Raw genomic sequence first — 17,686 nt, forward strand, 5'->3', positions numbered from 1 at the left:
GATTGAAGAAAAGTGAACACCAACTGAGAGACCCGTGGGACAGCATCAAGTGGACCAATACGTGCATTATGGAAGTGCCAGAAGGAGAAGACAGAGTGAAAGGGGCAGAGGGATTATTTGAAAAGATAGTGGCTCCAAACTTCCTTAAAACTGTTGAAAGACATGACTATAAATATCTTAAAAAGCTTGGTGAGCTCCAAGTAGTATAAATGCTGCCTTCCACACCAAGACATATTATCATCAAACTGTGGAAAGACAAAGAAAGACCCTGAAAGCAGCAAGGGAGAAGACACTTGTCACATACAAGGGGTCAACAGTAAGATTATAAGCAGATTTCTCATCAAAAACCTTGGAGGCCTGGGACTTCCTAGGTAGCACAGTGGTTAAGAATCTGCCTCCCAATGCAGGGGACACGGGTTCGATCCCTGGTTCGGGAAGATCCCACATGCCACGGAGCAACTAAGCCCACGCACCACAACTCTAGAGCCTGTGCTCTAGAGCTCATCAGCCACAACTATTGAGCCCATGTGCTGCAACTACTGAAGCCCACGCGCCTAGAGCCCGTGCTCCGCACCAAGAGAAGCCACGGCAATGAGGAGCCCGTGCCCCACAACGAAGAGAAGCCCCCACTCGTCGCAACCAGAGAAAGCCTGTGTGCAGCAACGAAGACCCAACACAGCCAATAAATAAATAAACAAATAAATAAAGTTATAAAACGAAGACAAACCTGGGAGGCCAGAAGGCAGTGAGTTGCTATATTCAAAGTGCTGAAAGAATTTGGTGTTCACTGTCACTGTTCCTTGAATTTTATGTAAAAATCTACGGGGAAATTTTGCCTATCATGCTTATTAAAAATGTTTTTAAACTTTCCAAAACTACCTCTTTAAAATGTTTTCACTACAGCTGATGGAATAATGCAAATCCATACACACAGTTTCCACCTGCTTACCTCTCCCTCCCTCCTTCCCACGACAATCTCACTTCATCATTCCTCAGAGGAACTGCTGCAGGAACTCTTAGAGACATCTCAGTATTTACTCTTAGCCTTCATCTTAGTTTAACACACCCCAAATTTTCGCTGGTCCATTGCTTTCCAGCTAGGACTTCTTTTGCATTCAGGAGAAATGAGTTTCTATCTTCTTTGAGTCACTTTTTTCCCCCAGTTTCTGTGATTTACAAACCTAATTCTACCTAATGACAAACACTGACAACTCTGATGTTTCTTTCAACAAATTCCTCCAGGCCATATAACTAACTGTACGCACTTGCCAACACATATACCTATGTGTAATTTTTTTAACGTCATTAGTTTAAAAATGGAGTCAACAAACGTCTCTGCTTCTAACTTTTCTTTTAAAAAAAGGATAACGTAAATGCAAATTTAAGAAAAAATTGCATACTATTTATCACTCTCTAATCGACAAAGATTTTTAAAACACAGATTTTTAAAAGACTGTTCTCGGTGCGTGAAGTAAAATGAGCGCCCGCTATCCCTGCTGGTGGGGAAGGAGTGTAAACTCTCAGGAGAGGAATTGAACAACATGTAACAAGAGCTTTAAAAATGTTCCTGTTCTCTGATGCAGCCATTTGCCCGCTTCGATTTATGTTGAGGAAATACAGGGATGCAGAGATCTATGTCTGGGAATGTTTATGACCGTCTTACACAGAACTTTGGAGATGCTAAAAGCTCTCCGGTGGGAAAATAGTCAATGAAATACGGTACATCCACAAAGGGAATATCACGCAGTCCCTAAAAGTGGTGTTTATAAATAATTTTAATGACAGAGGAAAACGCTCCCCATATAATGTGAAAGAGCAAGCTGCAAACCATACATGAGAAAGTCTATGAACCACACTTGGGAAAAAGCCCAGAAGTAAACATTTTTAAATGTTAATATCAAGTCTCTCTAGGGGTAGCGCTACAGGCACCTTTTACTCCTTTTACACATTTTCCTTTGTTTCCCAGATTACAGTAAACATTTACCCGGGTTATGTAAACAGTTACGCGGGTGCGGGTGCGGGGGAGACAGAGTCGGAGTTAATGCAATAACAGTAAACACTGATCACTCCCCATGTGACTGACGCAGGCCCGGCGTGAGCTGGGAACCTCGGGCAGATGGAAGGCCTTCTCTTGCGGAGGCCGCAGAATGACCGATACCCCGGTGGACACAGTGCAGCCTGGCCTGTGGCCGAGTGTGGAGAAACAGGAGGGGAGGCGGGTGAGAGGAGCAGAGATAACCTTGCTTTCCGGGTTTCACAGGCATCCCTCTGACGCCCCACCAGCCTACTGTCCCATTTCACAGATGGGAACCTCCAGACCTTGTGACCCCTGACTCTGTAACCCCTCCCTGGCTGTGAGCAGCTTGCGTCCACCCACGTCTGTGGGTTAGATTTACGGCCACAGACCAGTGCCCCGCTCGTGCTGCAGGCTTCTCCCTGGTTGGGAGGTGCACTTGGGTGTATCACAGCACGGCATCCCTTTTCTGCAAAGCCCCTTCTTTTGGCTGCATAGCTCGGGGATGGGGGTTGGGGCAGGCAGGAGGGGAGCAGCCGTCACCAGCCTGTGCCCTGTCCAGGTGACCTCTTCTTCTCATTTGAAGGTCTTGCTTGGCAGGGCAGAGTAGGGACCAGATCTGCTATTAGAGGAAGAAAAATGTTTCCTGTCTCTGTGTCCTAACATCTGGTGAGAAATGTAAAGGGAGGCATACCCCCAAACTGTACCACCCTCGGTGGGCGGGATGGAGGGCTGTGGCCAGCATTGCCCCCACCTCCCTCCACCATCCAGCTCCAGCTCCTGGACCTCGGCAGCTCTACTGCCCGAGAGGCAATAAAAGCCTTGCGTGATAGAAGGCGAACAGTAAAGGCTGCAGAATTAAAGCTCCTTATGGCTTTGAAATGGGCCTGTTCAGATGCCTTTTCACACAGCTCCCACGCAGCCTTTGGCCTTGGCTGGAGTGAACAGAAAAATAAACCACGCTTAGTCCTGGGTTTCTTCTTCCTTTTTATTTGACTGGTTTTTGGTTTTTATTCTGAATCGTACAATCTGGAGCTGAGCCTGAGACGGCCACCCAGCCTACTCTGGAGCTGCCTGGCCTCCTGCTCCAGGCGGACCCGAGGCTCTGGGCCTTGGCCTTTGCTACTCACCTGCTCAGGGCGGCCCTCCCGCCCGCCTGCTGGCCAGGCACCTGCCCTTGGCTCCTGCAGAGCCCTGGGCTGCCCGCTGCCCTGGGGGGCTCTTGTTGGCTCTGGTCCCAGTTGGGGCTGAGGGCAGGGGTGGCCTGGCCCGGAGGAGCTGTGTGCAAAGGGCAGCGCTGGTAGCAGGCCAGCCATGCGGTCCCCGGCGCGAGGCTGGAGCCAGTTCATCCATCCCTCTCGCCCAGTGTCCGTTCCCACAGGCCAGAGAACAGTGTGTGGCTCCTGGGGTAGCCCAGGGCCCAGAACAGTGCCTGGCACACAGTAGGCGCTTAATGAATACGTGTTGAATGAATAAACAACAGATGACTGGCCTGAACCTCAGGATGGGATGGGGGAGGGGCCCGGGAGGAGACCCATCCCGCTTCCCAGAGGTGATGGTCTGGGGTGCATTCTGACAGTCTGGGGGTACACGGAGGAAGAGCTCCTCCTCTCCTCGCTGCAGGGACAGACGGGAGGGGTGTTACTGTGCCCCACCCAGTGCCTGGGCATTCCTCCCACACCCGCATATAGAGGGTGGGAATGTTATCCCCATTTCAGAGGTGGGAAAACGGAGGCCCAGGAAGATAAAGGGACTTGTCCAAGGTCAGAGCTGAGAGGACAGAGCCAGGATGAAAATCTAGGTCAGCCTGACTTCAAAAGGCCTGTGGCGAAGCCAGCCCCCTCCCCCAAGGCCTGCCCCATCACCCCCCACGCCCCCACCCCCAGGCCAGCATCCCTCTCCCCCTTGGCCCCCAGCCCTTCTCTGACCCTGGCTCCCCGCCGTCCCTAGGATCTGCAGGTCTTCAGCACAGACGAGAGCCAGGTGTTGGTGGCCGTGCAGGAGTGGTACCAGACTGACACCTACAACCTGTACCAGTCGGACCCGCGTGGCCTGCGCTACTCGCTGGTGCTGGAGGATGTACGCAGCTCGCGGCAGGCGGAGGAGAGCGTGCTCGTCGACATCCTCGAGGTGGGACCCTCAGCGCGGGCTGCGGGCTCCAGGTCTCCCCCCGCCCCGCCCGGGCTCCCCCACCCCCGGCTCTAATGCTGCAACTTGAGGACCTGCCCAAATTCTGTCAAAGGCCGAATATTTTAGGCTTTGCAGGTCGGGGAGGGTACTATGTAGGTACTTTCAGAACAAGAGAGAAAACGTGCTCTTTTTGATGAAATTCAAGATCCAGTAATGGAGTGCTTTGTAATACAGGTCGACATGAGAAGAATGGAATTTGGGGGGGTAACATTTGGCTGAGTTGGGGTTCAGGTTAGAGATCCCCACCATCAACTCAGTTGCCAACTAGTACCTGTAAAGCGGTTCCTGCCTCCAGTGCCACAGGCTGAGGCCAGGTGGGGCCTGGGGGACAGACGTTAGGATCCGCCCAGTCCGTCTCTGGCCTCTCAGCCTCTCTGCCTCCCCCCGCCCCAGCCGTGGTCTCCTCGTCCGTCCCCCTCCGTGCATCTCATGTCGTCTGGCTGTCTCGCACTCCCTCTGTCTCTCCCTTGGCCCCGCAGCTCCTCTCTCTGAGGCTGGGGCTTGGGGCCTCCCCGCCTGCCGAGACCTCCCTGTGCCCTCCCTGGGGTCCTGCCCCATCTGTGTCCCACTTAAGCCTCCACTTGCTCTCGTCACGTGACACCAAGGGGCTGATGGGAGGCTCTGAACCGGGCCTCCTGGCTCCCGTGCTAGGCTCCCTCCGCTGAGAAAACATCCATGGACCATATCATCCTGTACTTGGATTCCGCAAATGTCAATCCCACAGCCACGGTGGGCCCAGCCTGGACCCGGCCTTTCACGGTCACCTCCCCTGCTCTTGTCCACACCAGAGCCAGGGAGGGGGTCCCTCAGCCACATTACAGCTGAGGAACCTGAGGCTCAGACAGGACAACGACCTGCCCAGGTAGACCGGAAGTAAGCAAAAACCCAGAGGCAGCCCAGGTGTGTCGGCCAAGCTCCGTCCATCCCCCTGGCTGGCACTCCCTCGGTCGGTCATTCACCCTTGAATTCCTCCCTCGTGCCCTGCCCTCAGGGAGCCCCCAGACAGTGGGATCACCTGCAGGGGTCTCGTGATCTCTAGTAAGTGCTGGTGGTGGGCCTGCCGGGCTCTGCTGTCCCCGCGGGGCTGGGGACGGTGTCCCGTGGGTGGCGACCGAGGCTTGGACAGACAGCGCGGGTTGATCACGGGGGGGAGGCGGCCCCCAAGACAGGGCCCGGGCTGCAGTCTGCACCTTTGCGTGGTCAACAGCAGCACAGAACAAGAAGAAATGAATGTAATCATTTGGTCACAGTGACAACCCGTCTGCCGGGGTTTACTTCCCGGGCCGCACAGCCCGTGGTCACTGCTGTTCGCTGAGAGTTCCACACAGGACAGGCGTGTAACCGACACGGGAGGAGGGCGCCACAGGCGGGAACGTCCACGGCCCGCTGCAGGTGTGTGCTTGGCCTGTACTGCACGCCGGGCCCCGGGCCCTACCCCCAGGACACAGGGAGGAGAGACCACCTCTCCCAGAGCTCCAGACTCTACAGAAAGACCAGCTCCCAGCAGTGTTCCCACCTGGTGTGTCAGCCTCTAGAGGACACTGAGGGGCACTTGGCCAGTCCAGGGTGGTAGTCAGGGAGTGCTTCCTGGAGGAAGGGGTGCAGACTGAGTTGAGGCCGAGCAGAAATCAACCAGCTAAGGAACTGCGGAACGGTGATTCATGCCAAAGACCAGGCAGTAAGAGGCCGTGGGGACTGCAGTTCACAGCGGCCAGATCCAAAGCTTGGCCTCCTCGCAAGTGACTTCGCTTCTCTGAAATCTGCCTAATGGGAATCACAGGAGGTGGTTACAAGCACAACTCTGGAGCCCCACTGCCGGGGTTCAAATCCCAGTTCTGGTATGTATTTGCTGTGTGACCTTAGGCAGGTTACTTAACCTCTCTGTGCTTCAGTTTCCCCACTGCAAAATGAGGATGACAGTAAGACCTTCCTCAGAGGGTTGCTGTGCAAATTCGAGGCCTCCATTTCCGTTAAACATGTACAGCAGCGCCTGGTGCCAACTCAGTGCTCAGCAAGCTTGCCACCGTTTCCACAGCAGGTGCATTTCTGGGGATTCAAGATAGTGCATGGGGAGGGCCTGGCCTAGAGGGTCTATGTACATGCCGGGTCCATTACTGTCGTGGCTGTTGCTCAGCCAACGGTGGATCCAGGAAAAATGTCTTGTCCCGGACGTCACAGGCAAATACTGCCCCAAGAGGCCTGGGCTTTCAAGGGCCTGTGAGCGCTCACCTCTGCAGGGTGGGTCCTGGTTCTAGACCAGACAGCAGCCCTTTTCTGGGAGCCTCTTTGCATTGGAGCCTAGGTTAGAAGCGGGGCTGAGGGGCGCCCAGTCTTGTGCCCTGACCCTTTGGAGCCCTGGCCACAGTCGGGAGACAGTCATTGTGGTGGGCGGAGCAGGGGCCCCCGAAAGATATAGCCACATCCAATCCCTCGAACCCACAACCATGAGCTTATTCGGGAAAAGGATCTTTGCAGCCGTCATTAACTGAAGGATCCTGAGATGAGCTTAGGCTGGGCCCTAATCCAATGACGAGTGTCCTTCTAAGATCAGAAGAGGAGACACAGACGCACGGGGAAGAGGGCCCTGTGAAGACGGAGCAGAGGTCGGGGTGACGTGGCCACAGCCCAGGAGCACCTGGAGCTGCGTGAAGCTGGGAGACGTGAGGAAGGACCCTCCCTGAGAAACTTCCAAGGGAGGGCAGCCCTGCCAATGCCTTGATTTTGGACCTCTGGCGTCCAGACCCTGAGAGGAGGAATTCCTGTTGTTTTCAGCACCACCCCCGCCCCAGTTTGTGATACTTCGTTACAGCAGCCCCAGGTAACGAGCACAGCCGGGAAGAGGGCAGTTATGGGAAGACGGCACATCGATGCTGGGAGCCAGCATCCAGCTGATCAGACCTGCCCCAGGGAGACCTGGCCCGTTCCCACCTCTCGGGGACGGGAGGGTGCATGGTATTTACCGCTGGGTGTCTTCATGGAGATCAGCCGGGATATAAAAGAGCGCTTTCATGATCATGCCAGCCGTCACTGCACAAATCAGCATCCTGTCTGCCCCTAGGACACTGGGGCAGGCGTCTAGGCTCAGCACCAGGCAGGCCAGGTGCCTGCCTCCTGGTGATGCCTCAGGCGAGCCGGAGACAGAGTGGTGTCACCATCAGTGAGAGAAGGGGCCACGGTCCTCCTGCCCCGGGGCTGTCCCCAAAAAGGACCATCCTCGCAGCCTCGTCTGTGGAAATGAGGGCCAGAGCCCTGTCCCCACCCCAGAGTGCAGCATCCTAGCAGAAGACACGGGCAAAGAGGGACTGAGGTTAGCATTCAGCAGATGGGAAGATTTCCCAGGATTCTCCACGGGGCCCGCTGTAATCTCCAGGGTCCTCACAGTGGAAGGAGGGGCAGAAGGATGGGCGGGAAAACACACGAAATCATAGAAGGATGGCCAGGGAGATGCTATATCGCTGGCTTTGAAGAGGCCGGAGGAGCCACAAACCAAGCACCTCGGCGCCTCTAGACTCGGAGAACGGCAAGGACACGGCATCTCCCGGAGACTCCAGAAGGAATCCACCCCACCGACACCTTGCGTTCAGCCCAGTGGGACCCGGGCTGAACTTCTGGCCTCCAGAGCTGTAACATAGTAAACGCCTGTAGTTTAAGCCCCTCTGTCTGCCACCTGCTGAGGCAGCCACAGGAAGCTCACACCCAGTTCACTGTGCGTCAGAACCTTCGGGCTTCTCCCTGGCCTGCCCCGCACCTGTCAGGCATGTGGCATCCAGGCTCAGGAAAGCAGCAGCGTCCCGGGGTCTGAGAATGTAATGAGGTGGCACTTACTAACTGCCTCGAGCACCACGTAGAAGGCACTTAATAACTGTAGTATCACTCTCGCCCTAAGCATCACCCTTGGCCGTGGAACGTCGGATAAGTCTCATAACTCAGCCTCAGCTGCCTTGGGTTCATGCTATTTATAGAGCAACAAAAGCTGCTTCAGGGGCTCCGAGGAGCTCAGGCTACACTGGCAGGCCCCAGTTACAGGGTCCGAGGCCTCCACGCCCAAGGAACTTGCTGAAAAATTTTATCTCTGTGGAACCCGAAGGTTGAACAGTTGAGAATTGCTGATATCTGACCATTTCTTATGAGCCAACTCAGTAACTGACTTTGGGTTGTGTGTGGTCACTGCCCTGGGCCCCTAAAGAAACCCTGAGAAAGGGGGCACAGGGAACTTGACCCCTCTCCAGGATAGGCTGGGACCAGCAGAGATCCCGTCCTTACAGCCTGGCATCTTCTTGTGTGGTGGAGCTGAGGGAGTCCCCGGAGGAAAGCCTGGAGCAATTGCATGGGTCCAGGCCCTGAGGGTCCACTGGGAGGGAGCAGGGTGGGCTGGGGCTCTGAATCAGGAGCTCTGGCTGAAGACAGGGTGACCGAGATGCACAGGCACATCAGGGGCCAGGGCTCTGCTCGCCGTCCAACAGCCGGGGTCTGGACCTGGGAGGACAGCTCGGTGTCGTGAAATGCACTCGGGATTCAGGGTCAGACAGAACCAGCTCCCAGTCAAAGCTCAGGCCAGCATCTCCGATCCCTTGTCCCCTAAGCCCCACGCGCCTCCAGGGTGTACAGTCAGCCTCTGCTCTGGGCTGTTGTTGGGGTGAGATGAGGCCATGCACACAGAGCACTTAGCAAGGGGCCAGGCAGGCTTTTACCATCCTCCTTGTACCTCTGTCCCAGGTCCGAGGGGTGAAAGGAGTCTTCCTGGCGAACCAAAAAGTTGACGGGAAGGTGGTGACGCTTATCACCTACAACAAAGGCCGAGACTGGGATTACCTGAGGCCTCCCAGCACCGACATGAACGGGAAACCAACCAACTGCAAGCCCGTAAGTGCCCTGTTCCCTGCACACACCTTCCCCGGGGTAGGCACTAAACATTACTGCAGGACTGGGGGTCAGAGATGCTGACATCTGAGAAGGGCCGTCTGGGAGACACGAACCACCTGTTTCTCTGGGTGTGACAGAGAGGGCCACGGGAAACTCCTTGCTTTACAGAAGAGGTCAGAGAGGGGAGTATATCGGTCAGCTCTTGCCACAACAGTGCTGTGTAACAAACCACCCCAAAGAGCGGTCACTCCAGATCTGTGAGAAGCTGGGTTCATTCTCACACTTGGCCGATTTAGGAGGGGATCTGGCATCCTCCTCCTGGGACCAGCCCAGGCACATTCTCGGACAATAGCAGAGGTGCAAGAGGACTAGCAGAAACATTGCAAGAGCACTGTAAGCCTGCTTGTGCTGCATCTGCTAAGCCCTGTTGGCCAATGTCAAGGGCCAGGGAGTACACTCTGCCTGTGGAAGTCGGGAGCTGATAAGTGGGGAGAGGGCAGGACACAGCCCAAATGTCATGAGCTCCAAGCAGGTCCTGCTGTTCTAAGGGTGATTTTCTACATGAATATGAGTATAGGCTGCCCCAATGTCTTGGCTGCCTTGGGGGTGGGGAGGGCTGGAGGGCCATTTTCTTCTTCATTCGGTGAACTTCTACTGACACCTGAAAACCCTGTCTAGATGTCCCCTCCACTGAGAAGACTTCACTGGGCACACTTGCTTCTGTTTCCCACTAGCCTCAACCAGAAGCCCCTCACAGTCAGGGACCACCATCATTGCTGTGCCTCTGTAAACAGTGCCTATTTTATAGGAATATTCATTCCACAAACATGTAAGGGGACCTACTGTGTGCAAGGCACTGTTGTGTGTGCTGGGAATACATCAGCACACAAAACAGCAAAATATCCTGCCCTCTAGGGATCTGCCTGGATCTCTGCAGGGCCCCTGAAGGTGGTAGGCACCCTGCCTGGCCAGCCACTGACCACCCCCCAGGGCCGGGGGTGGGGGGACTCTGTGCCCTTTGGGCAGAGCCTCAGCCTGGGCAGTGTGGGTCCCTCGATCCCTGACCTCACCAACTAGGGACCTACGCTCGGCCTCTGCATAAGCCCCGCTTCCACTAATAACAGAGGATAATAGCACCTGTCGACCAACGGGGAGAATTAATTACCTGCCGCTTGTAAAAGCTCTTCTGAGAACAGAATTGCTGTGAAAGGGCTAATTTTTGTATCATCATCGACAAAGTTAAGCCATATTAATCTGTCAAAGCAAGTTTTCGCTAAGAATAGATTCTTGTCTGCAATTATGCAGCTCAGTGAGGAGATAACCTTTCGAGATTTATGTCCCGGCCTTAAAATAATGAAAGTAGGAGTCAGCTGGTAAGTGCGTGGCCGCAGGCAGGCCTGCAGAGAGCCTGAAGAGCACAGCGGAGAGAGGACAAGTACGCAGGATGCCCCACTGGGCACCAAAGACAGAGATCTCAGCCTTGGCTCCGAGGCCTGTCACCCTGTGTGTGTGGCCCTGGTGGCAGCGGGAGGGGAGGATGCCAGGTTGGTGGGGGGGATGCGGGTGGGGGCATGCGGGTGGGGCAAGCGTGGCCCTTCTCCTGGGTTTCTTCTCAGACTGTGTCCCTCACTCAGCCACGCATCCCAAAGCACAGGGCAGACTGCACTTGAGGGTTTCTTTCTCCTCAGAAAGGTGATTTCTGCTTATTGCAGACTACTTGGAAAATGCAGAAATGTATAAAAAGGGGAATAAGTTACACCTGTACCCACATCACCCAGAAGTAACGGTCATCGGGCATTTTTCTTTACAATCCTTCGCCTCATATTCACGTTAAAAAGTCCTCTTTGGAATTCCGACACACATGTGATTTCTGTCTTCTATTTCTCTCTTCACTCCGGATCATGAAGATTTTCCAGGGCCATTTGACCGGCTCTCTGGCTGGGGAGATTTCCTTCCAGTGACGGGGAAGTGAGGGACGTTTTTAACGGATGAGTGTGGGTCAGACCTGTTTTAGAATAAGTCACGCTTGGAAGATGCTTTTGTGTCTGTTGACATCTGGATTCAGAATGAAAACCCATTTGTTTTGCTGCCCGCAGTAATTCTTCTCTGACACCGTGCTGAGCTGAGCCGTGGGGTGTCCGGGGGGGCGGGTCTCCTCGCTCACGGCGGCCAACATCACAGGCCTCCGGCCGTCCGACAGTCGCTGGTCGCTTCCGTAGAGCACCAGCCAGCTCCTGCGTGTAAGGAGCCGAGGAGGGGGAGCCTTGGGGCAGCGTGTGGCTCCCAGCTTGGCCCACGTCACATCCACCAAGCCCTGCAGGTACCTGGGTCACCCCGTCAGGGCAAGCACCGACTCCCCTGGCACCCGCCTGCCCCTGGGGTTTTCCCTCTCTTGCCCTGCGTGTCCTCGGGGGAACTGCTCCATGTCTGGCTGGGCACCCCGAGAGCAGCCTGGCACTCAGCGCTCCCCGTCCCGTCACACAGGCAGGGGCACATTGCCCTGGGGGTCGGCCTCTCCAGGCCTGTCCAGCCTGCCATGCCCTCCATCAGCTCAGCCCAGTTGGCTGGGCTTTGTGTCAGCTTCTCAGACACCAGCAGAGCACCCCCCACAGCTCCAAGACTGGCTGGAAGACAGGTGTGGCCCTCCACGGCGCCAAAGGGGTCCACAGCTCTGCCCGCGTCTGCCAGTGTCCAGTGGGCCACTGCTGACTGCAGGGGACCCTGAGGAGTGTCCCACTTCCGGCCCCGACAGGTGCCCGGCAGCCGGGGTGGAGCAGCAGTGGCTGGGGAGGGGGAGGGGCAGGCGGGTGCCGTGAGCCTTGGCTCCTGGCTCGCTCTGCCCACGGCGCACAGACAGTGGGACTGAGGGCACGGCGCATCGAGGACGTGGAAAAGGCTGGCTGCAGCCGAGGGAGACCAGCCCAGGAGCTCGGCCACTCCAGGCCCCGCCTGGTCCCCCAGGACCCCTGGAGCACCAGAGCAAGGCCGTGGCTGGGCCGGACATTCTCAGCCCAGGAGCCTGCCAGCGGGACACAGGAGGGCGGGCCGCGTTTCCTCCTGCTGTAGAGCTTCCTTCTGCAGATGGAGACTGGCCCTGCCCACAGAGGTCACGGGCACCCCTCCCCCTGGACGCGCCCTCCCCATTAGTGCCTGGCCATTGGATGGGTGAGGGGCCTGAAGGGTGTCACTGAAGGTATTCGGTCGCCAACCTGCTTCTCAATTGTAAGAAACCAGGAGAAATCCAGGACGGGTGACAGCTTAACCTTCCACAGTGGGTCAAGTTTACCCTGTTCAATCCAAGTGTTCCTGGATGGGGGGGCTTTCCTCCAGGGCAACTCAGTGACCAGGCTTCCCCACGCCACGGGCCTTGCCATCTTCGGCACGGGGCTCCCCAGGCTGCCCTGGGGAGAGTCTCTAGCCCACTGAGTCTGCTTCACAAGTGAGCCTCTTTCAGCGCATTTTACCACCTCTTATCTGTTTTCTTGTTTTTAGCCGCTGGACTGAGGTACCAATCACATCCCATACAATTCAGCCATTTAAAGTGTGCAGTTCAGTGATTTCTAGTATCGTCACAGAGCTGTGCCCCATCACCACAGTCCATTTTAGACCATTTTCATCACCTCAAAAGGAAACCCCATACCCTTCAGTCACCACCCCAATCTCCCCATCCCACCCGCTGCCCTGAGCAATCACTACTCCACGTTCTTTTCCATGTTCTTTTTTTTCTTTTTTTCTAAATTTATTTTATTTTATTTTATTTTTATTTTTATTTATTTATTTATTTGGCTGCGTTGGGTCTTCCTTGTTGCGTGGGGGCTTTCTCTAGTTGTGGTGAGCGAGGGCTACTCTTCATTGTGGTGCATGGGCTTCTCATTGTGGTGGCTTCTCTTGCTGTGGAGCAAGGGCTCTAGGCACACGGGCTTCAATAGTTGCAGCATGTGGGCTCAGTAGTTGTGGCGCACGGGCTTAGTTGCTCCGCGGCATGTGGGATTTTCCCGCACCAGGGATCAAACCCGTGTCCCCTGCATTGGCAGGCGGATTCTTAACCACTGCGCCATCAGGGAAGCCCACCACTAATCCACTTTCTGTCTCTATAGATTTCCCTGCTCTGGACATTTTCTGTGAGTGGAATCATACAGTATGTGACACCACTAATACATTTTTTAAAACTCTGGTACAAATAGAGTCCATCTTCCCCTGGATCAGGCCCTGACGGTATCTGACCCAGATCAATATCCAATTTACTGATCGTTTGCATTTCTAACTTCGGATCATCTGTATAAAACATACCTCAGTTCACGGACCAGAAGAAAGTGTTAAAGAAACATAAAATGTAGAGGAAAGACGTCTCTCGGATGGAATTCGGTAAACAGTATAATATAGCAATGACAGTGGGCTCTGGAATGACCCTGGAGGTGTGAGTGACAGGCGGTCCTGACTGGTGGCTGGCGGGTCACTGCTTGGGACCATGTCTGGTGGCCAGGAGCTATATGGGGACCTTGAGCCTCATCCCATGTCCTGGGGTCTGGTGGTTTATTGTGGATGTGACAGAGGGGTTGCGGCCTTGAGTCACCAAGGCCGGGGAGATGCGGGAAGGCCAGTCCAGAGGACATGTCCCTCTCAGCTCATCTGTCCCCCTGGACCCCCAGCGACACCTGAGGGGCTGGCTGTGGCCTCTGCCATCTGAGCAGAGTGTGGGGGTGCAGGCAGCTGGGACGGAGACAGACGAGGGTCCTGGCAGCACCCGACAGGAAACAGCTGGTTCCTCCTCATTCTGGGGGCTGCCGGCCCAGTTTGCCTGGAAGTGCGGGACCCCACAAGGCTCAGAGTGTGGACTTTGGAACCAGGCAGCCTCAGCTGTGGTCCCAGCCCCACCACGGCCCTGGCAAGTTGCTTAAACGCACTCTGCCTCAGTTTCCCCATCAATGCAGAAGGGATGATAGTACGGATGTTGAGAGCATTCAGTGACAACACCTTGTAAAGTGCTGGTGCTGGCCCAGAGGCAGCCGTCCAGCCATGTGAGCTGCTGCTGGAACTCTTATCACAGCCGGGGCTGTGTCAAGGTCACACTGGTGCTCGTGAGTCCCCTGGGCTCTAGCATGCCCACCTTACCCCCTGCTTCTCCCAGAGGGCACAGGGCTTACGGGGTGTCCCACCGCTGTCCCCTGATGCCCAGGCTACCATGGTCACCTAGGAGACCCCCAGTAAAGGTTCTGGGTGGACGAATGAATGAATGTGAGCCCACCCTCCAGTACCCAGGTTGGCGGAACTCTCCCCTGGAGAAGCCCGCCTGGCCCCGACCTGACGGCCTCCACCCAGCAGTCAGCCTCTGAGCCTCCTTCCCACCCTCTGAAGCACTCTTTTGGCCCCTCCTTCCCACCCCAGAAGCCACGGGGGTGGATTCAGCCTCCGTCTTACTTTTTCTCAGGTCACTTCTCCCTCCCCAGTGCTGACCATGGCCCCCTCTCCCCCCACAGCCCGAATGCCACCTGCACCTCCACTTGCGCTGGGCAGACAACCCCTACGTGTCGGGCACTGTGCACACCAAGGACACCGCCCCCGGCCTCATCATGGGCGCAGGTAGGAGGCTGCCGTTACCCTCAGGAGCCATCTCTGCCTGCGGGAAGCTCCAGTTTCAAGGGTAGAACTTGATGGTCAGGGGCCTGGGGCCATGGTGTGTCCACTGGGGACAGTGCCATAGTGTCTCCAGGAAGCCCTCTCCCCTGGCATCTTACCCTGAGGGCTGACTGCATGGCCCAGAGTGGGCATGTGATATGTGTGGACCAAATGGAAGAGTGGATAGATGGATGGATGGATGGATGGATGGATGGATGGATGGATGGATGAAAGGATAATTGGATAGATGAAAGACTGGATGGTCAGAGGGCCCATGGAAGGATGGATAACAAAATGGTGAATGAATGTATAGAAGGATGGATGGATGGGTGGATGGATAGATGGATGGGAGGATAATTTGCATCATGGTTGACTTTTATGGGTCCCTAAAGAAGGTTCTAGTTTAGTGGGAGAGAGAGACACAAAAACATCTAACATGAGGGAAAAGTATACATTGTAATCATGTCCATCTACCCCATTAAACTACAGGCTTCTTCGGGGATCACTAGATGCGTGCCAATCAAATAAAACTCTAAAATAAGGTTTATGTGAGTTAGAAGAATCATTCCAAATAAAATCACATGTTTTACAAGTTCATTGCCAGGCAGCGGCTGGCGTCTGGTTTTCCTTGTACACTTCAGCACGGGGACAGCCTCGCCAGCTCTCAGCGGCTCAGTCCAGGCAAGGGGCCCCAATGCCTCAGAGACAAAGGCAGGGAGGGCAGAGCCATGTCCCCCGTGTCCACAGTTGCCTCAGCGACCCTTATCTCCCCCGCCAGGCCCTGAACTCTTCTCATCACCGTGACGACCCTGAGAGGTCTGTACCCCCACTTTATGGAGAGGGAACTGGAGCTCAAGGAGGGGAAAGGACTTGCCCCAACTTGCAAGGTGTCCTCAGGAAGCTTGAGACCCACCCCAGGCTCCTCAGGAAAGAGAAGCCCCTGCCCTGGGAGGGAGCTGCTGAGTCTGTGGCAAGCGAGGCTCTGGGGCAGGCGGATGGGGTGGGGGGTTGGGCCGGGCTGAGGCTTTGCACTCCCAGGGGCAGATGGGGCACGTGGCAGTCAGAGGGACAGTGTCTCTGTCCCGTCACAGAGGGGGACCGTGGGGGCCTGGGCCAGGCTCTGTCATTCAGACGGTGGCTGGACAGCACTGCCCTCGTGCCGGCCTCCACATCAGGACCCTTCTACTGAGGGCCTGTCCACAGGTAGATCTAGAAAGTGGAGCCATGAAGTCAATGAGGAGTGGAAGAGGGGGGTTCAAAAGCAGAGACAGGGTCTCTGGCTTCTAACTGCCAGGGTCTAGAAACAGCCATAGTGAACCCAGAAATAAGCCCAGCGGGCTGAGCCTGCCAGCTGGAACGTTCTTCCCGACTGGGCATGTCAAGGGGACGCGTCCTACGGGGTCAGGGAGCCGCAGATGGGTGGGTAAGACTGAGGGCGCCGGGCCCAGTTCTGACTCGGGCCTTTCTAAGCTCTTGCTCTGGGGCCGGCTCTACCCCTCCCTGCCCCACCGCGCTGCACCCGTCCCGGGCCGCCATGCAGCACACGCGGCCTCCGGCTCCTCATCCGGACGTGAGTCCTCAGGACCACACAGAGCAAAGGCTGAACACGCGCCACAGACGACAGCCCAGCAGAGTCACGTGGCCGAGAAAACCCTGAGGGGCCGTGATGGGGAGCTCGGAGTACCCCAGCTGCTCTGGGCCTGGAAGGGCCCTGGGTTCCCGGGAGGGGCCCTACCTCCCCAGCCCTCCCTCCGTCCCTTCCTCTTTGACTCAGCCAGTCGGGGGCCCATCGATCCCAGGGTAGTGTCCTTACGTGAGGCCAAGGGGCCTGAGCGGATCGAGATCTGTCCTGAGTCCCACCAGCCAGGTGGGGTTGCCCGGCCCCTCTGGAGCCGGGGACTTGGCAGCGACCAGAGGACCAGAGGGGGAGTCCCTGGCTCCTGGTCCAGCCGTGGCTCAGTGGCTGGCAGGGCTTGCTGTGCAGCACTGGGGGCCACGGTGTGGGGGTGTCCAGGTCCCTGTCCTCCTCCACCAAGTGTGCACTGGGATGAATCTTGAGCTGTTGCTTTGCTCTGTCCTGGCCCTGGGGTCTTAGCCACTCTGCAACCTGGAGGCTGAAAAAGGACAGAGAGGAAATGCACAGCCAGTGAGCACTTACTGTATACCAGGCCCTGAGAGCACAGACATGGGGCAGAGGCGCCAGGGTGTGGGGGCAGGAGGCCCAAGGGGACCCCAGAACAGCCCAGAGGGGGCACGGCAAGGGACGTCCCCCGGGCCTCAGTTTCCTCTCTGTAAAGTGAGGGCAGCAGCCTTCGTGTTCCTGCAGAACTTCCCACTCTGATGGCCTGTGGACCCGTTCTGCGAATTCCCCCTTATTTTTCCCCGGTGCCTGTGAGGTGACTGGCAGCCTTGGTAGATGAAGCAAGGAAAACAGATCACATCGCTTAAAAGACAGACATCACACCCTGAAATCACGGACGGCAGATTTACCTGCGAAGTTGTGCTGACACCGCAGCCTTTGCTGCAGGGCTTCTGTATTTGATGTGCGGGTCCTGGCATCTCTGCGGGTGTCTGGAAGGACAGGGAGATAAAGGCACCCCTTCCTGCCTCTGCCCACCCCCCAGCTGTTGCATTCATTCGTTCCTCTCCCTCCTTCATTCAGCAGCCTTTCCTCGGCACATTTTGTTGGCCAGACTGGTAGAGGGGAGCCCAGCTCAGCACCTGCCCCTCTGCCCCACCTCCCCTGACCAGCCTCCCCTCCCACCTCCACGCCGTTGCCAAGGCCGGTCCTTCTGCCTGGCAGACCTGCCCCTTTCCCTTGGCCAGTGGCATTTGTCTTTTGAGGCTTAGTGCAGAGGCCGCATCCTGCGGGAATCTCTCGATTCCCCTCCCGCACGGGTCTGTTAGCTTTTCCTTCTCTGCTTCCACATTTCCCTGGGCTCCCAGGCATCCTGGCTCTGTGCACAATTGCAGGGCATCCTTCTTGCCCGGCTAGGCTGAGAG

General features: G+C 56.3%; 1 protein-coding gene across 1 annotated transcript in view; it reads left to right on the forward strand.

Annotated features, from left to right (window-relative positions):
• The window catches only part of SORCS2 (sortilin related VPS10 domain containing receptor 2), a 489,055-nt gene that overhangs the window by 432,417 nt on the left and 38,952 nt on the right, over positions 1 to 17,686 (forward strand). Inside the window, exons 9-11 of the mRNA XM_057705965.1 lie at positions 3,965 to 4,144; positions 8,921 to 9,067; positions 14,545 to 14,647. Coding sequence (XP_057561948.1) covers positions 3,965 to 4,144; positions 8,921 to 9,067; positions 14,545 to 14,647 — 430 coding nt within the window. The remainder of the gene's footprint in view (positions 1 to 3,964; positions 4,145 to 8,920; positions 9,068 to 14,544; positions 14,648 to 17,686) is intronic.

The sequence above is a fragment of the Hippopotamus amphibius genome, chromosome 13 (assembly GCF_030028045.1).
Source record: "Hippopotamus amphibius kiboko isolate mHipAmp2 chromosome 13, mHipAmp2.hap2, whole genome shotgun sequence".
Lineage (NCBI taxonomy): Eukaryota > Metazoa > Chordata > Mammalia > Artiodactyla > Hippopotamidae > Hippopotamus > Hippopotamus amphibius.